Source organism: Camelina sativa, chromosome 9, assembly GCF_030686135.1.
Source record: "Camelina sativa cultivar CO46 ecotype springtype chromosome 9, ASM3068613v1".
Classification (NCBI taxonomy): Eukaryota; Viridiplantae; Streptophyta; class Magnoliopsida; order Brassicales; family Brassicaceae; genus Camelina; species Camelina sativa.
Genome location: NC_141888.1, coordinates 39,736,462 through 39,760,799, shown reverse-complemented (window position 1 = coordinate 39,760,799; position 24,338 = coordinate 39,736,462). Strand labels below are relative to the sequence as shown.

Below are 24,338 nucleotides of genomic sequence, written 5' to 3'. Positions count from 1 at the left end.
AAAACTAAACTTAAACCTTTAAAACTTAACCTTAAATTCAAATTTATTTTTAGAATTAAAAGATTTGTAGTAGTATTTTTACACTAAAAAGTTTTGTATTGGTATTTTTGGTAAAAATAAAAATAAAAAACCTAGCTAGTGACGTACTATCAGAATAAAAACCCTGCCATTGCGGTTGAGACATGGCTAATCCAAAGTCTTCAGTTTTGAGCTTTAGCTTTTTTGTACGATATTAGAAAATTGAGTTTTATAAAATTATAAGTCATTATTGTAAATTAAGAAAGCCCGCCCAAAGAACTAAAAGAAATACACCACTACAGTGTCCTTAAAAAATTCTCAAAAGGTCATAAAGAAAGAAGAGTAGTGCCAAAGAAAATAATAAAAAGTGTTCCAAAAACAAAGTCTAATCTTTGTGTTGATGATCCAAACAGAAATTAAAGAGTATAATAATCTCTGTAAAAGTCCTCATCAAAGCCTCCACCGCCAAAATCAGGTAAACCACCGTAGTTGTTGTAGTCGTCCCAATTGTCATCATTTCCATTTCCATCACCATTGCCTTCTTCAATAAAAATCTCCTCAGGAGAAGGATACTCACATACCAAATCCACATCAATCATCAGCTGCTGCGGCGCGTCGTAGCTGCAAAACAACCAAAACATTAGTCAAATAACAACAATGCTGCAGTGACAGTGAGGACTTAAGGAATATCGAAAGTGAGCTAAATAAGAGTGCAAAACATCACTGTGCGGTTAGGTGATCCACAAAATCTTCAAAGTCACGCCAACGGACACCATCTTCATCGTAATAGCACTCACACATATCCTCTTCACAAGAATGTGACGAGTCAGTATCATCATCGTCGTCTTCATCAGCATACCCATGACCTGTAGCGAGGCAACCGGACGGGCAAGTCTGTTGTTCCTTCTTCCATTCAATCCCACAATGGTAACAAAACTCATATCCACATCTACACAATGCACGCACAAAGAAAACATTATGAAATAGAAGTATACAAATATAGTAGCGTAATCGAGTAATATATAGATATATATATATATATACCTGCAAGTCATGTGGTTGCAGCCATCGGAAAGTTCAATCATGTGCCTACACTTGACACATTGACGCCACATGTTGTCGTTTGCCAGAGACTTTAGCTTCAAGTCATCGACTAAAGGGTCAGGGTGAAGTTTTGTGTAATCATCACACGACAAACCAGTATGCGATGGCACTTTGCACTCAACGCAGAAGAGTCCACAACATTTGACACATGACTTAACATTGGATTGCTCAACTTCACTAGAAAGCTCGGTTCTAGACATCAGCATTGAGCAGCTTGGATATGGGCAATAGATTCTCTCTGCTGCGGGAATAGAGTCCTCTTTCATCTTATGTTTCCACATGTCAATCAGCTTTGAGGTCAAAAACCTTGCTACAGCTTTCAAGGGTGAGCTCAAACTTGCATCCATAGTCAAGGCATGTGGGCACAATTCCGCTAAGCAGCTTCACTTCCACATGCTGTTTCACACAAGAAAAACAATAACGGTGAGAGCACTTGTCGGTAAAGAACATGCGCTCCTCATCGGTTTCTTCAAGACAAATGACACAAACTTCTCCTTGTTTTTCCTTCACATCAACGCTGCTGCTTTGAGCAACTATGGCCTCTCTTGCAAGTCTAAAGGCAAACTTAACATCGTTTCGAGCAACCAAAACAGCGTCACTACAATCCATTTTTTCTAGAATGCTTTGAGCCTCTTCCACAAGATGGTCAATCTTCTTCTTAGACTTCGCTCTACCAATTATCTACAACAACGGATAACACAATCAAAATAATCATCGTATATATCAATTTGATCACTCACAGAACTAGATATGTCAACTTATGTTTCGAGTGCAACTTCAAAGTAACACTACCAAACAAAAGAAATAAATAAATAGTATTGTAACATACAATAGCAACAACCAATACTCATTCAACACTATTATAACCTAAATGATTCATATTAACTAAACCAATGCAATAATAACAAAAAAGAGAAACACTAACCGATTGGTAAATCCACTGGTCATCACAATAAACCACAACGTTTCTAATCCCCAAATCGTAGGATTCACTTAAGCCACGGATCAGTCCCATGATCTCTACTCCTCTGCGGCTAATCTGAGAGTCGCTAAGTGATTCTTTAATCTCATACAGCAAATTATCCATCTCATCGCAAATCGCAACTCCAAATCCAGCCACCTTCACGGTCTTTTCCTTACCGTCCACCACTGTCTCATCATCACTCACCAAACCCTTGATGTACAATCTGTACCAGACGTTTTCCAAAAATTTAGCAGCCGCGGCAGAAGGACCCTCGCCGTTAGGGTTTGAGAAATCTCCGGTTATCTCAGAATCTACACGCCTTTTTTTAGAACTCGAGTCTTGTTGATCGTGTCTCTCCATGTCTGTTTGGTTTTCAAGTCGTTTTCACTTTTCTCGTGCAAATGTGAAGACTAATACAGTATATAGAGGAAGTACTAGACTAGTAGTACTAAAGCGTCCTTGAGAAGCTGCCTAATAAATTTCTAATTAATTGCTTTGGTTATTAAAGCACCGTAATGTGTGTAAACGTTTTTGGTTTGTTATCGATTGATTTTCCTAAAAGATACGGAATCCCCCTTAATATGCCATTTAATGATACTTTTGACGTTAACTTATGATTAGACGAATCCCGCCTTGAACAAACACTAATGTTTTCTTTGATAGTACAGTATAACTATTGGCAACTAACCGGATGATTGGTTTGTATTCATGAATTGGCACTTGGCAGCATATGGAATCGGTTTAGTAAACTGGTATGTAGTTATAGGAAGTTAATTCTATGATGATCATCCGGTTTGGAAGTTAATTCGTGTCGCTTCATAGAGTCTATTGCCTTTGTTGAAATATTTGTGTCTCTAAACTGTTGATATAAAGAGAGAACTTTAAAAAGTATAAAAGGCCTCGTTTTTACGACTTTCGCCCTCATTGACTGCGGAGGAAGGCATGAGGTAGACTGGTAAGCCACTTCACTACAAGGGATCATGGTTCCACAATATGGACCCTGATCTCACTTGAGTGGAAGTTGAGGCGAACCGATCTACGGACCTTTGTGTAAGGAACCTTGGCTATTTGAAATAGAATTTTGAATCTGACTCGAAGGAGCTGATACATGTCTCTGCCTAAATACTAAAAAAACAGAGATGGGAATCAAAATGTATCTTTTTTATACTGAAGAGATAAAATGTAAAGCATACAACACGCTCTTTTCACTCTGAAATTTTCTCGAGCAATTTCTCTACCATGATTCTCTGCTGTGTCCCACTTAAAGTTTCAGAATTCATCAACGCATTGGCGACGATAATCACTACACGAGGAGCAGCCGCATGCACCTGAAACCAGACAAAACGATATTAAACCATGCGGTTTCCCGTTACATTGTTTGGAATCATGGGAAGCTATCGCTGTTATTCTTACCCAGGCTCTCCCATTTAAGCCAAATGCAGTCTCAAAAGAGAGTTTCTTCCCAAGAGCTTCGAGGACTGGGCAAGTTGGTGAACTCAATAACCTAATAAGGACAATAAGTGATTCAAGAAGAGGTAGGATATAGAGATAGCTATTTATAAGGGAAGAAGACTAAGAAGAAACTCACATTCTTGATAGACCAGTGGAAGTTTCAAACATGAAACCATCTTTTAAGGGACCAAATCCTGCAGCCTTTCCACTTGCTATTACATTTTCCAACAAGCAATTTCTTAGTTTAAACATTAATGCGTTGAACTTTTAAAGCTTCGTAAGAAAACAGAATGCATGGACTTACCGTCGGTACATGACAGCTCCGGGTTCATTCCTGTGTTTGTCTTCACAATCCGAACATAAAGCAGTGTGCCTACCTGTTTCAACAAGTTGTTAAAACTCCCCAAAAACACGCCAGACAAAAGTTAAACTGCCTGTTATGCGTATAAACAAACCAAATGAAGTACTGAATCCTTTCAATATGACACGCACAATCAAACGTATTTCCAAGATACTGTAAAGGCCATTCTAGCATCTCAAGCAACTGAATGCAGCTACCAGCTAGAGACTATTCTGACGGATGTTTCAGATTGAACAAACATATTCAGAAGGTACTTGCCTCAAACTTGGGTATATTTCTCCTTGTTCCTCCTTCAAATGCTAGCACGGGCAGAAGAGCCAATTGGGGTCCTTTAATATCTACCCAAAAATTCTGCAAAAAAAACAAGAGTCAAGAAGATCAACAAAACTTTAGTTGATAAAACTAAGGGCAACAACACCCTAGATAAACTATCTGATCTAAACTATATCGTCCATGGTCTCAACATTAACCCATCCAGGCTTAACTAACAAACACTTTTACCACCTACTCTTGGCGCTGATGCTCTTCAGAGAAACAATGATTGAAGTCTTTGAAAACAAATAATAGAGCGAAACAGAGATCAACATTCTCTGTAAATGATGTTTCCAAGATATAAAACTGTATACAGAGTACTTACATCTGATTTAGAATCTACCACAATGCCAAGAACTGCATCCTCAGGGCGTGGTATATACTGCAAAAAAAAAAAAAAAAAATAATAGCTAAGTCAAAAAAGTAACAATGAATAATTGATTGAAAACAATCCAAATATCAATAACAAGTAGAACCAGTAGCTATCAATAAGCAAGAAACTCCACAAAAATCAATAAGCAAGAAACTAGTTTCAGAGCTCTGTTGTTCTCACCCTTTTATGAGAACTTTCAACCCAATACTTATTTGGCTTAGTGTACCTCAACTTCCCAGCTCTCATAGCAGATATCGCATCATTGTCCTGAAAAACAAAAATCATATGTCAAATCTTTTATAGCCTCAACTAAGTAAACAAACAATGTTAGATCCAAAATTCAAGCAGAATTGGGAAAAACCAAAGCTGTCAAACTCTAAAGCAAAAGTCTGAAGATTTGATTTGAGAAACCTGACGGAGACCACTGCCGAGCTTGATTGTTTGGTTGGTCATGTTTGACAAATCAAGAACAACATCACCTGGAACCTGAAACCCATCTCAAAAGACTTAATCTTTTTAATCAATCTAATCCCAATCTAAAAGGATAACTAAAGAAGCGGAGATTTTTTTTTTTTTTTTTTTGTAGAGAATACGCACGACGGTCTGATCAATTAGGCTTGTCGGCGAGGTGGAAACTTCAGTACCCATCTTTCGTCGCTAACAAATAACAAAAAGCAATGGAGCGAGACAGAGCAAGAGCAAAACTGAGAGAGAAGAGTAGAAACCCTGGAAAAATCTAAAACCCTAGAGGGTTATTGCTTTGAGATGTTGAAGAAGAAGACGATGAGAACCCCGAACCATATGGTTATGAGTGGTTTGTTTCGGTTTAATGAACCGATGTGGTTATTTTGTTTTTCTCTCCCGGTTTAGTGACAAATTTCTTTAGCTATTTTGGTTTGTAGATTTTTTTTGGTTAGGATATCAAATAGAGTTTGAGTTCTTTCTTTTACTTTTGTTAATGATATTAGTTTGATGAGTTTCTGAATTGTAAAATTTTGATGTCTATATTTATTTTAGATGTTAGTTAAAAAGATATTCGTTCTATACAAAGGAGCTTTTTTTTCTCTTGATTAGAAATGGCATCAAATTAGTGTTTTGTTTATATAAATAACATAAAATTTAATATTTTTTAATATGTGAAAAAATATCAACACATCAATAGAAACATATAAAAAATAAATTAAGCTAGAAAATTACATCAATTATTATACCATTTTATCATAAAGTTCCCATCGTAAAATACGATTTGAGAGTTATTGTAATAAAATATTTTTAACGGCAATTGTAACCGCATAAACAATTAATTTTTCCTCCGAATGATTTAAGGCAACTACCATGTCCTTTGGGATTCTTTTTGAGACACATAGACTTACACTCCTCGTGAACACAATTTTTATCTTTTAAATCTAGAGTTGCCCAACATCTTTTTCCTCCAATACTCATGTCTCCCATCACTCCTGTCATATGTTTAAAACATCTTAGTCTGTGTGTTTTTGACATAGAAGCTACTGTATATGTGATATTATGACATTGAAGAGGGTGGTTTGATGCAAATTTCTATAGCATATGTGAGTTGTTTTCTTAAATAATGATGTGTAAACTAACATAAAGATAAAGTATAAACTTAAAGACAAACCTAGCATAAGAACAGTGAAGATAATCAAAGTGACGAACGAGAGTTGAAAGTTTCTCTTCATCGTAAATAGTAAAAATGAATTAGTAGTATTTTTTTTTTTTTTTGTTAAAGAGTTAGTAGTATTTTAAATTTTAAAACTAGAGAAGAGAGTGTAGGTATTTATAATAACGTAGTGTAACTTCCATCTAAACATATCTAATTTCAGCAATGTGCCATCGTCAATTCCTAACACACAAGTTCCAATTTTTTTGCCTATATGACATGTGAAAGCCTTAGACTCGCACTTTTTTCTGCTTTATCACAAGACCACGCTATTTCTTAATTTAAAAAGAAACGATGAATTGATTTTTTTTTTCAAAAACAATTAATATTATATTGAAAAAAAAGACATTCTAGTCAAACTTATCCTTCTTCTTGTTGTCAATTTATTATTATTACTTTTTTTTGGCAAATAATTGTTTCATTCATCAAAAGAAAACAAAATTCAGACTTCAGAGTAGCCAAATTCAGGATACAAGGATAATATGGCTTGAAACAAAGCAGAAACAACATACAAGGTTAATAACAAAAGCTACACCAAGATAACCAAGACATTTAAGACATGAGACATAAAATTCATTTAAATAATATTTTTCTTTATTCATTATTTTTTTTTTTAAACATCTCCTCTCAAAGATGAGGGATGGAGATGGTCTAAGCATATTAGAACATCATTACTAATGGTTACTCATATCGTTGTTTTATTCAAAAGTTTAATGAATAAATAATAAAAAATATTAAAAAGACAAGAGAGAAGAGAGAAGCATTCCTCAAATTACTCCCGAAAGAAACGATTACTACACTATTCTTACACATGGCAACTTGTTATTGGTTTCTACTTGTTTCAATTAAAATATTATTAATTTTTTTTATTTGAGTAATGTTTATGACTTTAACCAGTAATGATGGTCTTATACTTTAACAAAAAGAAAAAGAAAAAAACTACGCATATTATATTAGCTCTGAGTCTCGAGAACATTGAAAGAATGCACCAAGCAAAGTCTAATCTTTTTGATGCACTCTTGTGTGTTCTGTTTCTTGCAGGCTACTTTTAATACTAGTATTGTTGGTGATTATATACACCATTATTGTGGCCTTCGCCTGCCATGGACCAACGTAACTCTACCCGCTTGCGTGTAACTGAGTCTGTCATATGCAATTTCGTTATGTTCCCGGGATCCTTTGTGTGTATTCATTCATGCAGCTAAGAGATCTCATCTTGTACATGTTTCTGCTTGCTGTATATGAAATGAGCTATTTTTAAAAAAAATCTATAGCATACGGCATACGACGCGGAAGTGAAAATTTCATTGCTAAGCAAGTGTTTGAAATCTTGTTATGAGTTATGACCGTATTTATGAATGTTTGCATTGAGATTTTGTGCGTGCGAGGTCAGGTTCACACCCATGCGCGTAAGCCAGTTGGTAATAAGGCATGAGAAGCGCACCTCATGAAGAATAAGTACGAGAAACATAATTATCCAAACTAGTCACACAAATATGTTGATGACGTGTCATTCAAAGCTAACGCACACCGAACATGCTCAACACGTAAATTCTCCCATAAACTAACATATGGACAGTTTCGAAATTCAACCCATAAAAATTTGGAGTGATTGGAACCCAATAATATTGTTTCCTTATCAAACATACTCACTGATCACACTAGAGCAGCTCCGGGCCAATATATATATATATATATATATATTGGGGCTTTAGGAAATTAATATTTTATTTGGATATTATTAATTTAAAAAAGAAAATTTTAAATACTTGAATCTGTTTTTAAAGGGTTAAAAATTGAATTCTTTTTTATTTTGTGAAAATTTAAGAATATTTGGCTTTAATTATATATTCTGTTAAGATTGACAAAATGAATATAAGAACATCACTTGTGTTAGTGATCTTTTTTTCATAACCGGTTCTTTTAAAAACAATTTTTTTAGGATCTAGTCATAGACTTATATTTTATATAATTTATATTTATTATCTAAAGCCTTACATTACTTGACCCTAAACCCTAGATAATACAACAGAGCTGTCAGATGTTATGTCATAAAGAGAAAAACCGCCACAGGAAAATGATAAAGCAGAGCCCGTGCGAGGCAATGTTGTCGTTAGCCGCCGACCTTTCCATTTCATCGGAGAAGTCTCTCTCCTCGTGGAGTGACGGGACGGAAAAAGAGCAAGAGATCATGACCGTCGATCGGCCAGGAGAGTATACAGGCATGTGTAGATGGACGGTTGAGAGCTTCCCACGCGTTAAAGCTAGGGCACTGTGGAGCAATTACTTCGATGTAGGAGGCTACGATTGTCGTCTCCTTGTTTACCCTAGAGGTGATTCTCAGGCTCTTCCTGGTTACATCAGCATGTATCTTCAGATCATGGACCCTCGTGGTACTACTTCATCTCTCTGGGACTGTTTCGTTAGCTATCGTCTCTCTATCGTTAACCCTCTCGATGATTCTCTAACAATCCATAAGGATTCTTGGCATAGATTCTCTAGTAAGAAGAAATCTCATGGATGGTGCGATTACGCCTTAAACTCGAGTATTTTGGATCCTAAGATGGGGTTTTTGTTTAACAACGATTCCTTGCTTATCACGGCTGATATCTTGATTCTAAACGAGTCTGTGAGCTTTAGTTTTGATGATAACAATGAGGAGAATTTCATAGCTGGACCAATGCCTGATGTGTTGAGTGGGGAGTTCACTTGGAAGGTACATAATTTTAGTTTGTTTAAGGAAATGTTAAAGTCGCAGAAGATGATGAGCCCTGCTTTCCCTGCTGGGGAGTGTAATTTTAGGATCAGTATTTACCAGAGTGAGATTAATTCACAAGAATACATATCAATGTGTCTGGAGAGTAAAGATGCCGAGAAGACTTTGGTATCAGACAGAAGTAGTTGGTGTTTGTTTAGGATGTCAGCTTTGAATCAGAAGACTGAGTGCACTCACATGCATAGAGATTCTTATGGGAGGTTTGCTGCTGATAATAAGAATGGGGACAATACAAGTCTCGGCTGGAACGATTACATGAAGATGTCTGAATTTGTGAAACCGGAAGCAGGGTTTTTACTCCATGACACGGCTGTCTTTAGAGCCTCATTTCATGTTATCAAAGAGATCAGTAGCTTTACTACGAATGGGACTGGACACATGGGAAAATTCACTTGGAGAGTTGAGAATTTCACAAGGTTTAATGATCTTCTTAAGAAGAGGGAGATAACCGGTCTTTGCATCAAAAGTAAGAGGTTTCAAATTGGGAACCGGGATTGTCGACTTATGGTTTATCCCCGAGGTATGTAAATGCTCTAGATTATCTACAATGGAACTGTTAATGCATTTTATGATATAATATGTTTTATATGGTAGAGACAATATAAATCTCTGTTTTAAATTTCGGTTGAACCTTGCTCTTAATGGCCTCAGGGCAGTCCAAGCAACCATCCCATCTTTCAGTATTTCTTGAAGTAACAGATTCAAGAAGCTCAAGTGATTGGAGCGGTTTTGTTAGCCACAAGCTATCAGTTGTGAACCAGAGGTTGGAGGAGAAGTCGGTGACAATGGAATCTCAGAATCGTTACTCGAAAGCTGCAAAAGATTGGGGTTGGCGTGAGTTTGTGACACTTACTAGTTTGTTTGATCAGGAATCTGGATTTCTTGTTCAAGACTCTATTGTATTCTCCGCTGAGGTTCTTTTGTTGAAGGATGCTAATTCAGTTTCACTGAATGAGAAAAAAATTTCATTTACTTGGAAAGTGGAGAATTTCTTAGCACTCAAGGAAATAATGGAAACAAGAAAGATTTTTAGCAAATTCTTTAAGGCTGGTGGATGTGACCTTCGAATTGGTGAGTTGTTAGATTTTTACTTCTTTTTTATTTATTGATGTTTATGAAGTCCAATTGGTTAATGTGTGCCTTGTATAATGCAGGTGTATATGAGTCCTTTGACACCATATGCATATACTTAGAGAGTGATCAATCTGCTGGTACAGATGTTGACAACAATTTCTTGGTTAAGTTCAAGATGGGTATTCTGAACCAAATGAATCCGGATAAAAGTGTGTGGAAGGAGTCATCTATACGTACCTATTCTGTCCTAAAGTTTATGAATATGTCTGATATGTTAGAGCCTGATGCTGGGTTTCTTGTGCGTGACGCTGTTGTTTTTGTGTGTGAAATATTGGATTTTTCAGACCTAAAGGTCAGTTTCTATATATACTCTATTTAATCCTTAAACAGTCTAGTAATGTTATTAACATTACACTATGATTCTAAGGCCATTCTTTTTTTTAGGTGTTGGCTTCAGATGGTGATCAAGATGCCTTAACCGCCAGTCCTGATGTAAGTGAGGAAGACACATTCCGAGATTTTCTTTCGAGAGCTGGAGTCCTTCTCACGTTTGGAGAGAATTCTTCCCAACCACAAGTTACTCTCCTAGAGAAGCATATAATGGATGCGGATGCCATTGCTGGTTTACTTAATGACTTGCGTGTTTATCTTAATGATCCAACTAAAGTAAAACGTTTGCTTCTTCCGACTAAAACATCATGTAATGATAGAAGCATGCTAAGAAAGAGTGATGAATCTTCACTCAGCCTGATGAGTTTGCTGATGGGTGTTAAAGTTCTACAGCATGCAATTATTGATATACTTCTAGATATAATGGTTGAGTGTTGCAAAAATTCGGAGGAAGGGTCTCATTGCGATGGCTGCGTGGCTGCAACTTCATCGGAGTCAAAGGTAAGGCTCTCATACTGCTGAAAGCTATCTAGCTACTTTTCTCTCTATCTGCTCAACTGTTTTTCTGACCAACCGTGAAATATTTTGGTCGTCAGACAAAGTGGTCAGAACAGTCAGAGGAGCTATTGGAACTAATTGTTAACTCGCTAAAAACAATTGATGCGGCTGTTCCACAAGGTTGTCCGGAAGCTGCAAGACGACCAGACTCTGCTCAAAAGATTGCTCTTGTTTTAGACAGAGCCCCCAAACATTTGCAACAAGATTTAGTTAATCTGGTTCCCAAATTAGTTGAGAACTCATACCATCCACTGGCTGCCTATTCACTTATTGAATGGCTTCAAAAGCCTAAAGTCGAACCAGCACTGCGTGAACCAGTAAGTGCAAGTTCATTTCATGAACCAGAAGTTTTATAAACATCTCCTTCATTATGATGTTTTTATGTGGTACAGGTATACAATGCTCTTAGCCAGTTAGAATGCGACAGTGAAGTGTGGGAGTGCATTCTACTTAAGTCATATGAGCTTCTAAGTAACTCAAATGAGGAGTCTCTTGTGGCGACCATTCGTTTCATACTTAAAACAGCTTCCAAGTGTCAACAACTACCTGAAGCCGTAAGCATTTCGTTTTGGTGTCTCAGTTGTGATTAAATATTTTTCCTAGTCTTGGCTAACCTAAGAATTTTCCTTTGCAGGTAAGGTTAGTTAGTGAGCGGCTTAAAAATCTTGGTGCTGATATCGCCGAAATGGTACTCAAGTACAAAAACTGTGACGACAGTCTAGGCAAGTTTTGATTTAGGCCATTTTCTTTGGGGTTTTGTTTCTGTATTTCTAGATTTGGAGTTTTGGTTTTAAGATTTACATATTCTTCAATTTTATCAATTTATCACTATGTTGAGATATGAAATTTGTTGTCAGGATTATCAGGTTTTGTTATGCCATGTGCAATTCGAAGGCTTAGCCAAAAGATGCTACTCATACAATTCACATTAGGGGGAAACTTAATTTGGAGAAGAAAAATAACAAGTTTAATAATCCGTTCCTAAATTAAGCTTATTTTCGATAAATATCGTCAAATCACTTATTTTTATAAAAACAATAATAAGTGATTAATCTAGGAACGGATTATTAAACTTGTGGAACAATTCTCTTCAAGGGCGAAACGCTAGTTATTTCTCTATTTGGGCAGTAGTCTTCTTCGGACTCTATGGGGATTATGGGCCTCGATCCCGAACCTCCCAGTTATCAAAAAAAAAAAAAAAAAAAAAAAATTCGTGGGAAGCAAATTTATTAATTGCAACTGCATGAGGAATAGATTCGTTGTGTCAATAAACAAACGTGTGCATTAATTTATGGATACTTGTACGTTGAATAGTCAGCCGAGTGCCCACAACTAGTGACTGATTTATTAACAGTCGTTTAGCAACAATCATAGTGAGAGAAACGAAACAGCTTTGAATGAGTAAAGTTCTCATTCCTTTTTTTTTTTTTTTTTTTTTTAATATGTTTACACAGCTCATTTCAGTTAAAATGATTAGTTGATCTTATGTAATTATTAGTGGAGGAAGTAAAGAAGATGGGATGTATGAAGAAGGCAATACCATTTTTGTTAATGGTGTGTTTTTGCAAGTAGGGCTTGCAGGAATGGACATTCTCACAAAGGATGTCCTGAACAAAGGCATGAGTATTTACGTACTTGCTGTCTACCGTCATGGCGTTGCTACCGTCGTTATGGCCCCGTTCGCCTTTTATTTTGACAGGTATGCTCTATATTCACCTTCCTTATATCAACTTCTCTCACAAAACATACATAAGAAGTTTCAATATCGTAATCCAGTATTTTTTTTTAGTTATTTTTAAACCAGTATTTTTGACACAAAATTAGGAACCAATTTGAAAGAATCAAAGTTCAGTTGAGTAGAGTACGTGTTTTACTCACTTTTGGATTTCTAGTAAATTTTTTTCTTAGTAAGATGATTCCCAAGAAAGTTTTGTTTTCTCTCATCATATCCATAAGCATAAGTCCTTAATAGGAATGGTAGAAGTGCACTAAAGTAGTTAATATATATATTGCTGGTGATGTAAAAAACAGGACGGTGAGACCAAAGATGACGCTGATGATATTCTTCAAGATAACGCTACTTGGTTTATTAGAGTAATTACTTTTCTTCCATATCTTTCTATTTTCTTAATTAATTAGACATCTTTTGTTTTCTTCACCTGAATCTGATGTATTTTTTCATTTCGTTCATGTCTTTTTGTGATTAAAATAGACCAGTGATAGATCAGAACTTATTTAACCTTGGGATGAAATACACGACTGCTACATTTGCAACTGCCTTATACAACACCCTACCGGCAATCACTTTCATCCTCGCTTTAATATTTAGACTCGAAAAACTGAAGATTCGGAATATCAGAAGCGCGGCTAAAGTGGTTGGGACACTCACTACAGTTGGGGGAACCATGATGATGACACTTTTTAAAGGTCCAGCTCTCGACCTCTTTTGGACAAAAGGACCCTCTGCACAGAACACAACTGGGACCGATATTCATAGCTCCATCAAAGGAGCAATTTTGGTGACAATTGGTTGTTTCAGTTATGCATGCTTCATGATTCTCCAAGTAAGGCAATCTTTGGTTTAAATAAAAGAAAATATACTTATAGATTATACTGACGATGAATCAAATGTTTTTTTAGGCGATTACGTTGAAAACTTACCTGGCTGAGCTTTCTTTGGCAACATGGAGACAATAGAGGGAGCAGTTGTGGCATTAGTGATAGAGAAAGGGAATCCTGCCGCGTGGGCTATTGGTTGGGACAACAAACTTCTTACCGTCACTTACAGTGTAAGATTCACACCATGCATGTCTTACTAAAGTAGTGACTCAGGGACTACCTTGTAAGGTTATTTCCTCATAAAAAGTTTAATCTATTGGAACATAAAATTCATGCAGGGGATAATGTGCTCAGCACTTGGTTACTACATTGGAGGAGTGGTGATGAAAACTAGAGGTCCTGTGTTTGTAACAGCTTTCAAACCTCTTTGTATGATCGTTGTAGCGATTATGTCGAGCATCATCTTTGCTGAGCAGATGTACCTAGGAAGGTAAGTAAAGACATTAAAACACCAACATTAGACAAGAGTTAATTAAAACTAATTAAATAATGAAAAAGATCTTGTTCTATATGTGGCAGGGCTATTGGTGCAGCAATTATATGTGCAGGAGTACTATATCTTGTGATATGGGGTAAAGCCAAAGATTACAAACATCATTTTACTCCACAAATAGATGATGATGTAGCAAAGGAAAACACTATTGTGAGCGGAAATACGAAGGATAGTATTAATCTTGAAGTCATTACTATCAACAAGAAAGAAGAACAAAGACTTATTGTTGTGGAAACAGTGTAAGTTAACTTATACGGGGTTCAGAGCAATTGTGGGATAAAATTGCTAACTATCATGGGGGCAACAAAAAAAAGAAATTCTTAGAGGAATAGAGATTCGAAAGCATTACTTCCGGATGGCTTAACGTATTGGCTTGATTCAAACGAGAGTGAAATATGACTCTTCCAGCTTTCTATAGACACCAAGAACGCTCAATTAGGAGTTCAGTAAGGTCTTCAGAAGTTGTCGATAATGTGAACCTATGAAACTGTCCTCAAAAGTGTTTTTCTTGTTTTTTTTGTCCATTTTACCCTAAAACCTAAAATACTTGATAATTGACCTTTTAACTTTAAAATTATACACAATTCTTCCTAAAAGCATAAGAAAACTATAATTAAAATTGGTAAAAATATGATGTTATGAGTTATATTGCTCTATTGTGCGGTCACTACTTGATCAAAAAAAAAATGTTGTGAAAATGATGTGGTTTAACTGAAAATGTTATTTTGCTCTAATGTTATTTTTTGTATTATTTATTTCATAATTAATTATGAAAAAATCGAAAATGTTACCCAAAAAGGAAATATTTTTTTTTTTTTATTGAAACAAAAGCATTTTGGACAACAAAAATCAAATTTGAGTTTTAAGGAAATTGAAACAAAAAGGCATGGGGGGAGGAGTCGAGGAGGCGCATGTTAACTCAACACGCGTATGTTAAAAATCCTGTCTTTGCCCTCTCTCTTAACAAGAAAAAAAAAAAAAAGAAAAAAAGAAATTGATCAACCTAGATAAAATAGCAGAAGAGAGCTGTGAGAGGAAACAAAAAAAAAAAAATTGAAGAAAAAAAAACCGCCATTGAAATGATGAAGCAAAGCTCATCGGAGGCAGTGTCATCGTCTTCTTCATCAGCCGCCGCGGACCAATCTCATCCCTCCGTTTCTTCATCATCTTCATCTTCATCGGAGAAGCCTCTCTCCTCGTCTTCGATTTCTCCAGCGGAAGACCTTCAGGTTGGATCGTCGAGAGATGGAAGCGGAGGTGCGCAAGAGATCGTAGCCGTCGATCGGCCAGGAGAGTACACGGCGTTGTGTAGATGGACGGTTGAGAGCTTCCCACGTGTTAAAGCTAAGGCACTGTGGAGCAAGTACTTCGATGTAGGAGGCTACGATTGTCGTCTCCTTGTTTACCCTAGAGGTGATTCTCAGGCTCTTCCTGGTTACATCAGCATCTATCTTCAGATCATGGACCCTCGTGGTACTACTTCTTCTCGTTGGGATTGTTTCGCTAGCTACCGTCTCTCTATCGTTAACCATGTCGATGATTCTTTAACAATCCATAAGGATTCTTGGCATAGGTTCTCTAGTAAGAAGAAATCTCATGGATGGTGTGATTTCACCTTGAACTCTAGTATCTTGGATCCTAAGATGGGTTTTTTGTTTAACAACGATTCGTTGCTTATCACTGCTGATATCTTGATTCTAAACGAGTCTGTGAGCTTTAGCCGTGATAGTAACAATGAGGGCCAGTCGCTGTATAAGGAAAATTCCATAGCTGGGCCAATGCCGGATGTGTTGAGTGGGAAGTTCACTTGGAAAGTAAATAATTTTAGTTTGTTTAAGGAAATGATTAAGACACAGAAGATAATGAGCCCTGTTTTCCCAGCTGGGGAGTGTAATTTAAGGATTAGTGTGTACCAGAGTGTGGTTAATTCGCAAGAATACATTTCTATGTGTTTGGAGAGTAAAGAGACCGAGAAGACTTTGGTTTCGGATAGGAGCTGTTGGTGTTTGTTTAGGATGTCAGCTTTGAATCAGAAGCCTGGCTGCACTCACATGCATAGAGATTCTTATGGGAGGTTTGCTGCTGATAATAAGAGTGGGGACAATACGAGCTTGGGCTGGAATGATTACATGAAGATGTCTGACTTTATGAACCCGGAAGCTGGGTTTTTACTCGATGACATGGCTGTATTTAGCACCTCATTCCATGTTATCAAAGAGTTCAGTAGCTTTACTAAGAATGGAGGATTGGTTGGGGGAAGGAATGGGCCTGGAGCTAGGAAGTCAGATGGACACATGGGAAAATTCACTTGGAGAATTGAAAACTTCACCAGGTTAAAGGATCTTCTAAAGAAGAGGAAGATAACAGGTCTTTGCATTAAAAGTAAGAGGTTTCAAATTGGAAACCGGGATTGTCGACTTATTGTTTATCCCCGAGGTATGTAAGTGCTCTAGATTGTCTACATTGGAATTGTAGTGTATTCACAAGATTTTTATGCTATGCTGTTTTAGCATTCTGCTTTTCCTTCTTAATGAGTTGTCTGATTGCTGCATTTGTAGAGTTCAATATCTGAACTGATGGTCTTTACTCTTATGGCCTCAGGGCAGTCCCAGCCACCATGCCATCTTTCTGTATTTCTTGAAGTGACAGATTCACGAAGCTCAAGTGATTGGAGCTGTTTTGTTAGCCACCGACTATCAGTTGTGAACCAGAGATTGGAGGAGAAGTCGATGACAAAGGAATCTCAGAATCGTTACTCGAAAGCTGCAAAGGATTGGGGTTGGCGTGAATTTGTGACACTTACTAGTTTGTTTGATCAAGACTCTGGATTTCTGGTTCAAGACACTGTTGTATTCTCCGCTGAGGTTCTTATATTAAAAGAGACATCTTTAACAAAAGAGTACGTGGATGCGGAATCAGCTAATTCAGTTTCACAGAATGAGAATAACGTAAAAAAAAGTTCATTTACTTGGAAAGTGGAAAATTTCTTAGCCTTCAAGGAAATAATGGAAACACGAAAGATTTTTAGCAAATTCTTTCAGGCTGGTGGGTGTGAACTCCGGATTGGTGAGTGGTTAGACTTTTTCCTTATCTACCATCTTCGATTATTAATGTTTATGAACTACAATTGCTTAATGTGTGCTTGTATAATGCAGGTGTATACGAGTCCTTTGACACCATATGCATATATTTAGAGAGTGATCAATCTGCGGGTACAGATGTGGACAATAATTTTTGGGTTAAGTACAAGATGGGTATTCTGAACCAAAAGAATCCGGCCAAAAGTGTGTGGAAGGAGTCATCTATATGTACCAAGACATGGAATAATTCTGTTCTACAGTTTATGAAGGTGTCTGACATGTTGGAGGCTGATGCTGGGTTTCTTGTGCGTGACACTGTTGTTTTTGTGTGTGAAATATTGGATTGTTGTCCTTGGTTTGAGTTTTCGGACTTAGAGGTTAGTTTATGCTCCATTTATCTATAAACAAGTTAATACGAACTCTTCCTTTGTATATATATCTTCTGCATCATGCAGTTTTTTCCTTACTTTCTTGCACACTTGGAGACCTTTTATATTATTGATCTTACATTATGGATGCTATGTCTGGTCTATTCTTTTGCCAGGTACTGGCTTCAGATGATGACCAAGATGCCTTAACCACTGATCCTGATGATATTATTGATTCTGAGGAGAGTGAGGGCATAAGCGGAGATGAGGAAGATACATTCCGGGATTTTCTTTCCCGAGCTGGATTCCATCTCACGTTCGGGGAAAATCATTCACAACCACAAGTTACTCTCCGTGAGAAGCTTCTAATGGATGCGGGTGCAATTGCTGGGTTTCTTACTGGCTTGCGTGTATATCTTGATGATCCTACTAAAGTAAAGCGTTTACTTCTTCCAACTAAAATATCTTGTAATGATAGAAGCAAGCTAACAAAGAGTGAGGAATCTTCACCCAGCCTGATGAATTTGCTGATGGGTGTTAAAGTTCTACAGCAAGCAATTATTGATTTACTTCTAGATATTATGGTAGAGTGTTGCCAACCTTCAGAGGAAGGCTCTCACTCTGAGTCGTCTTTATTGCCCCCAAAGACAAATGGTTGCATGGCTGCAACTTCATCGGAGTCAACGAGGGAAAATGGAGCAGCAGAACCTTCACAACATCTTGTTGACGAGAGATTCAAATCTGATACAGATGCTACTCTCAGTACCTCAGCTGTACCAAGCTCAGATATGAATGGAATCGATATGCTTGAGAAAGCCCTTGCAATAGAGCCTACTTCACCTCCTAACATATCTGCTGGGCAGTCTTCTGATGCTTCACTCCAATCAAAGGTGGGGCTCTCATACTGCTGAAATCTATCTAGCAGCTCTATTTTTTTTTTTTTTGCTCTATTGTTTTTCTGACCATCTGTAAGTATTTTTGGTCTTTAGACAAAATGGCCGGAACAGTCTGAGGAGCTATTGGGATTGATTGTGAATTCACTTAAAACCCTTGATGCGGCTGTTCCACAAGGTTGTCCAGAGCCTAGACGACGACCAAACTCTGCTCAAAAGATTGCTCTTGTTTTAGACAGAGCGCCCAAACATTTGCAACCAGATTTAGTTAGTCTGGTTCCAAAATTGGTTGAGCAATCAGAGCACCCACTGGCTGCGTATGCACTTATTGAACGGCTTCAAAAGCCTGAAGCTGAACCAGCGTTGCGTGAACCAGTACGTAGTCTCTCTATAGCCTTTCTTTCCCTTCTTGTACTCTTTTTTTGGATGTTGGAGGCCTAGGGGAATGCATGAGAGAGTGTAAGTTCTTATCATGATCCAGATGTTTGAACATCTCCTCCATCTGACGCTTTTCTTTGGAACAGGTATACAATGCTCTTACCCAGTTAGAATGTGACAGTGAAGTGTGGGAGCACTTACTTATTCAGTCATTTGAGCTTCTGAATGACTCAAATGAGGATACGCTTGTGGCGGGCATTCATTTTACATTTAAGACTGCCTCCCAGTGCCAACACCTACCTGAAGCCGTAAGCATTCATGTCTCAGTTTTTCTTCTTTGTTGTGAGTAAATATTTTCCTAATCTCGGCTAACCTTATATTTTCCTTAAACAGGTAAGTGCAGTGCGTGAACGGCTCAAAAATCTGGGTGCTGATGTGTCTCTTTGCGTCCTTGACTATTTAAGTAAAACTGTACACAGTTGGCCTGATATTGCTGAAATGATACTTCGGGACATCAATAGTGACGACAGTCCAGTTGGCAATTTTGCAACATTACCCTGCGGGCCATTTCTGATTGGCGAAAATGAGACTGCCTCCGAAATGGCGGATTTGATGGATGAACATGAATTCTATGCAAATAGGCAGTTTTTTGATGTCTACATTCTGCTGGAAATGTTGTCCATATCGAGCCTAGCTGAAGAGGCATCTCAAACGCTCGAAAGAGCTGTTGCTCGTGGAGCCATTGTTGCTCAGGCTGTTGCCATGGTCCTTGAAAAACAACGTGTTGAGGGCCCAGTTCTGAATGCTACAAGTGGGGAAGCTTCTTTTAAGCATCAAGATCCTGTATTGGAGGGAGAGGCTAGTGAGCAACCAGCCACTGGAGGGATTGATTTCAGGACAATCCTTAATCTTGCTGAGACATTAACTCATTCTAGAGATCCTCAAGTGAGGGGATTTGTGAAAATGCTATACACAATATTATTCAAATGGTTTCCGGATCAGCCCTTTAGGGTTCAAATGCTAAGGAGACTTGTAGATAGATTCACCAGCCCTACGAGTAGCAGCCACGATTTAGACTTAGACTTGGAGATTCTAGCTATTCTGATTTTTCAAGAGCAAGAGGTTGCTAGACCCGTTTTAGCCATGCTGAAAAAGGCTGTGGAACATGCAAATATTGACAGGGCAGCCCTGTGGCATCAATTGCGTGCAAACAAGGAAGAGCTTGTCCGGTTGAAGGAAGAAAAGAAGACGGAGATTCAATCTATGATGAAGGAGAAATCTAGCATCACACAAAAATTAAGTGAATCTGAGGCTGCAAACACCCGTCTTAAGGTATGTGCTTACTTCATTTTGTCTGCTGTGAGAGTGTGATGATGCTGGAAGTGTTTGGCATTCTGTGATCATACAGCTTACTAATACTGTGTATCAAATTGCAGTCTGAAATGAAAGCTGAGATTGACCGCTTTGCTAGAGAAAAGAAGGATCTGGTAGAACAGTTTCGGGATGTAGAGAGTCAGCTGGAATGGATCCGATCAGAACGTCAAGATGAGATAGATAAGCTCTCGTCTGAGAAGAAAACTCTTTTGGATCGCCTTCACGAAGCAGAGACGCAACTTGCTTTGCTAAAAACTCGAAAGCGTGATGAACTTAAGGTACGGACTTGAAATAAAATGTGGAGAATATGGTTGCAGAAAATGAATAATGATCAGATATTTTATAATTACGGCAAATTGAATATCTCACTTAACAAGTGATGCCATTTTCTTTGTTAAAAATACAGAAGGTAGGAAAAGAGAAAAGTGCTCTAACTGAGAAGCTAAAGGTAACAGAGGCAGCTCGGAAAAGATTTGAAGAAGAGTTGAAACGGTATGCTACTGAAAATGTAACTCGGGAGGACTTACGCAAGTCACTTGAGGATCAAATCAGGCAACTGACACAGACAGTAGGGCAGACAAAAGAAGAGAAACGAGAGAAAGAAGATCAGATTGCTCGGTGTGAAGCTTACATTGATGGAATGGAATCCAAACTCCAAGCTTGCCAGGTTTGATAGAGACAGAACAGATATATGTTTTCTATTTCTGCGTTTCTCGTTTTAGAGCTCACTTAAAATTCCTCTGATGTGATGATACTTTTCAACAGCAATACATCCACACACTAGAATCCTCACTTCGAGAAGAGATTTCAAGACATGCGCCACTGTACGGTGCCAATTTAGAGTCTCTATCGATGAAGGAACTGGACACAATAGCTCGGATCCATGAGGAAGGGCTAAGACAGATACATGCCCTTCAACAACGTAAGGGACACACTTTATCACATGGTCTCCCTCAGGGTCACACACTTTACCCGACTACACCGCCTCAGCTTCCTCCAATGGCGATCGGTTTGCCACCTCAGCTTATTCCTAATGGTTCAGGGGTTCACTCAAACGGCCATATCAACGGTTCCGTCAGGCCTTGGTTTAGCCACCACACTTAAAAAACAAATACGTCTTTTTTCCATAGGAAGACTACGACAAAAGTATGATGGCCTCTTGAGTTTGTTTTTGAGGTAAAATCAATCAATCAACATCATCAATGTTTAATTTTCCTTATATATTTATTTTTCTCTCAGATTTTCCGGGGGTCTTATTTTGGCTGTGGCTCAAAGTAGAAGATTAATAAAAAATAGAGGGATGGGATACGTATGCACAAATTTCACTGTGAAAGAAAAAAAAATGTTGTAAAAGCTGTTTTGCCGATGGAATCAACAGTTGCAAAGAGCCTTGTGCTTCTCTTTGTTTTTTTTTTTTTTTTTTTGGCTCATGTCTCTCAGAATTCGGGTATAAGCTAAGCTTGGGAGGATTGCACTGACAGGAAAGCTTTTTTATTTGGTAGATCACTGAACACTTTCTAAAGTTTGAATTTGCAGACTAGCATTTATTAAGATATGCTTAGTTAGAGATAACTAACACCTTTTTATGAGAAAATGACTTATATATCCAGAACTGGTAGATTTCGGTCAGGGTTTGTATGCTTATATTATACATATCACAGAATATATTTGTTTGTGCCCATAAGAAATCACAAAGCCAATCATCATTAGTAGTATTTGGAACTCTAATTTTAATGTATTTTCTATTCTAGGGTTACCGCACTACTCCTACATGTACATATTGTTTTCTCAGTTTTTATATGTAAACTTTTTGCCTCTTAATATATTACCACAAAAAAGTTTAATTCTTTAGAAAACTACACAAAGTTTTCATTTTATCTAAAATCCTACTTTTCCAATTGAACCGTTCTATAACCGATAATCATTTAATTCGGTTTTATTTGATCTGAATTTAACTGATTTTTTTACCAGATTTTAACTGGTTTGACCCAAAATTATTAAAAATGAAAAAAAGTATTCCTTCATTCATTCTTCGAAGAAACAGTATTTTTTTTTTTCTTCGAACAAGAAGGATGACTATTTGTTTTTTTTCAACTTTTTTTAATTTTTAATTCTTTTGAGTCAAATTGGTTAAAATCTGTAAAAATTGGTTAAATTCAGATCAAATAAAACCGGATTAAATGATTATCGGTTATAGATTGGTTCAAAAGGGGAAAGTAGGATTTTAGGTAAAACGAAAAGCTTGTGTAGTTTTCTAAAGAATTAATTCATCCATACTTTCACCTAAATTTTAAAAATGTCCCTTCATCCATACTATTTTTAAAAAAGACCCATTTTAAAAATTTTATCGATAATGCTTTTAAAAATTTGAGATATACTCAAATAAGTGTTGTAACTTTAGAAAAGCATACACAAACTACCTTAATTCATATAAAAATTCTTGTAAATATCTTATATATAATGTATAAATACTTTTTAAAAACTTTATAAAAACCTTGTAAAACATTTTCAAATACCTTTTAAAACCTTATAAAACTTTACAAAAAGCTTGGATTGAGTTTCCAAATAGTGAAGTGTGACACTCCGGTTTCAGAGACTTGAGGAGAGATCTAAAAGAATTTATTTGGCCACCTATATCAGCAAAATGCACTTATCTTTTCGGTCAAGAGTTCTGAGAGAACTCCACAGTTAAGCGTGCTTATGCTGGAGTATTCTCAGGATGGATGACTTTTCGGGAAGTGACTGTCGAAACTATGCGAATGAGGACAAAACAAAGGGAAAGATCATGTGGTGATTTGTAGAGACGGTAACAAATTTTTAAAACCTCCCAGACGTAGCAAACCGACCGTCGGATATGGTGGGCTCACGGGCCTAGTGAGAGAACGTGAGGCTCACTAAGGAAGGTGTGCCCATGAACTGTGAATGGACATGAGACTCACTAAAAGGTGGCGGTCGGGGTGTTACATGAATATCTTTCTAAACCTAATAAAGCTTTAAAACACTTTTAAATTTAATGAGGGATATTTTTGAAAATGAACAATTAAAAAGGATATTTTCCAAAATGGACACGACACATACGTTTCTCAAAAATTGTCTTGTATTTTATTTTCCAACTGTAAATAGAATATTTTACTGTATTTTCCAATTATAGTGAAATGTTGTCTAGTTTGAGATTTGACTTTATAAATTGCAAAAAATACTTAGGTATCTTTAATTTGGGAAAAATATTTTCCAAGCATCAAGATAGATAACTTTAATTTGGGAAAAATATTTAGGTTCACCCCTAGGGATGAACGCTTGTATTCATCTCCTCCCTTCTCAATCAATCACATTCTTCTATATAATATTTCATTTAAAAAATAAATCAAAATTAAATTAAAATACAAAAAATTAAGGTATCAAATTATGTTTACTTTTAATTAAGAAAATTTAAATATTTACTTGGTTTAGATTTTACAATTAAACAAGGTTATATATCGATTTGGGTTTATAAATGAGAATTAGGGTTTAGATTTAACAATTATAATGAAATTATATGTCGTTTTAGATTTACAAATAATGTGATTAGGGTTTAGATTTTACAATTACAACGAATTTATATGTCGGTTTGAGTTTACAAATGAGGTGGTTAGAGTTTAGATTTTACAATTACCCTAAAATTATATGTTGGTTTGGGTTTACAAATGAGGTGGTTAGGGTTTATATTTTACAATTAGAAGAAAATTATATGTCGATTTGGATTTACAAATGAGGTGGTTAGAGTTTAGATTTTATAATTAGAACGAATTTATATATCGGTTTGAGTTTACAAATGAGATGGTTAAGGTTTAGATTTTACAATTAGAATGAATTTACATATCGGTTTGTTTATAAAAGAGCGGTTTAAGTTTTCTATTTTACAATAATGTATACAAATTTTGTTTCCTTATTTTATAAGGAGGTGAATAAAGAAGTTCACCCCTAGAGGTGAACCCAAAATTTGTTTGCCTTAAAAAAGACTTATTTTTTTTCTATTAGCAAAAAATGCAAAATTTCAAACAATACATGATTGTTGGTTAGTCAACATTTTTAGG

The 24,338-nt window shown here is 36.7% G+C and overlaps 4 protein-coding genes and 2 pseudogenes across 7 annotated transcripts; 3 read left to right on the top strand and 3 right to left on the bottom strand.

Moving 5' to 3' along the window:
• Positions 1-320: 320 nt before the first annotated feature.
• On the bottom strand, positions 321-2,533 carry LOC104714004 (E3 ubiquitin-protein ligase RSL1-like; annotated as a pseudogene).
• A 598-nt stretch (positions 2,534-3,131) lies between these two features.
• On the bottom strand, positions 3,132-5,354 carry LOC104714003 (uncharacterized). Of its 2 annotated transcripts, none has more exons than XM_010431227.3 (9): positions 5,182-5,354; positions 4,996-5,070; positions 4,765-4,851; positions 4,537-4,593; positions 4,158-4,250; positions 3,843-3,915; positions 3,675-3,750; positions 3,500-3,590; positions 3,132-3,414 (listed from the first exon to the last, which is right to left on the bottom strand). In XM_010431227.3, exons 1-9 carry the CDS (start codon positions 5,230-5,232, stop codon positions 3,292-3,294), a joined length of 726 nt encoding a protein of 241 aa, XP_010429529.1. In that variant the 5' UTR covers positions 5,233-5,354; the 3' UTR covers positions 3,132-3,291. The 2 variants fall into 2 exon arrangements, with proteins under 2 accessions (XP_010429529.1, XP_087320054.1); XM_087463928.1 differs by having other exon boundaries at positions 3,843-3,911; positions 4,154-4,250; positions 5,182-5,347.
• Positions 5,355-5,677: 323 nt separating this feature from the next.
• On the bottom strand, positions 5,678-6,372 carry LCR14 (low-molecular-weight cysteine-rich 14). The gene is made up of 2 exons (XM_019230282.2): positions 6,221-6,372; positions 5,678-6,041 (listed from the first exon to the last, which is right to left on the bottom strand). Exons 1-2 carry the CDS (start codon positions 6,279-6,281, stop codon positions 5,857-5,859), a joined length of 246 nt encoding a protein of 81 aa, XP_019085827.1. The 5' UTR covers positions 6,282-6,372; the 3' UTR covers positions 5,678-5,856.
• A 1,901-nt stretch (positions 6,373-8,273) lies between these two features.
• LOC104715953 (uncharacterized) lies at positions 8,274-11,957 on the top strand. Its single transcript, XM_010433318.3, has 7 exons — positions 8,274-9,558; positions 9,690-10,109; positions 10,193-10,464; positions 10,557-11,003; positions 11,099-11,377; positions 11,453-11,614; positions 11,695-11,957. Exons 1-7 carry the CDS (start codon positions 8,304-8,306, stop codon positions 11,791-11,793), a joined length of 2,934 nt encoding a protein of 977 aa, XP_010431620.2. The 5' UTR covers positions 8,274-8,303; the 3' UTR covers positions 11,794-11,957.
• Positions 11,958-12,563: 606 nt separating this feature from the next.
• LOC104715952 (WAT1-related protein At2g37450-like) lies at positions 12,564-14,415 on the top strand (annotated as a pseudogene).
• Positions 14,416-15,116: 701 nt separating this feature from the next.
• Positions 15,117-21,787, top strand: LOC104715951 (uncharacterized). 3 transcript variants are annotated; one of them, XR_015566019.1, is made up of 11 exons: positions 15,117-16,608; positions 16,774-17,238; positions 17,328-17,629; positions 17,797-18,510; positions 18,610-18,888; positions 19,038-19,199; positions 19,285-20,223; positions 20,328-20,543; positions 20,672-20,932; positions 21,031-21,441; positions 21,505-21,787. XR_015566019.1 is itself a non-coding variant. In XM_087464849.1 (11 exons), the coding sequence occupies exons 1-10, from the start codon at positions 15,252-15,254 to the stop codon at positions 21,367-21,369; spliced, it is 5,034 nt and encodes a 1,677-aa protein (XP_087320975.1). In that variant the 5' UTR covers positions 15,117-15,251; the 3' UTR covers positions 21,370-21,411; positions 21,505-21,787. The 3 variants fall into 3 exon arrangements, 2 of the variants coding, with proteins under 2 accessions (XP_087320975.1, XP_087320974.1); XM_087464849.1 differs by having other exon boundaries at positions 21,031-21,411; XM_087464848.1 differs by having other exon boundaries at positions 21,031-21,787.
• The last annotated feature ends 2,551 nt before the right edge of the window (positions 21,788-24,338 follow it).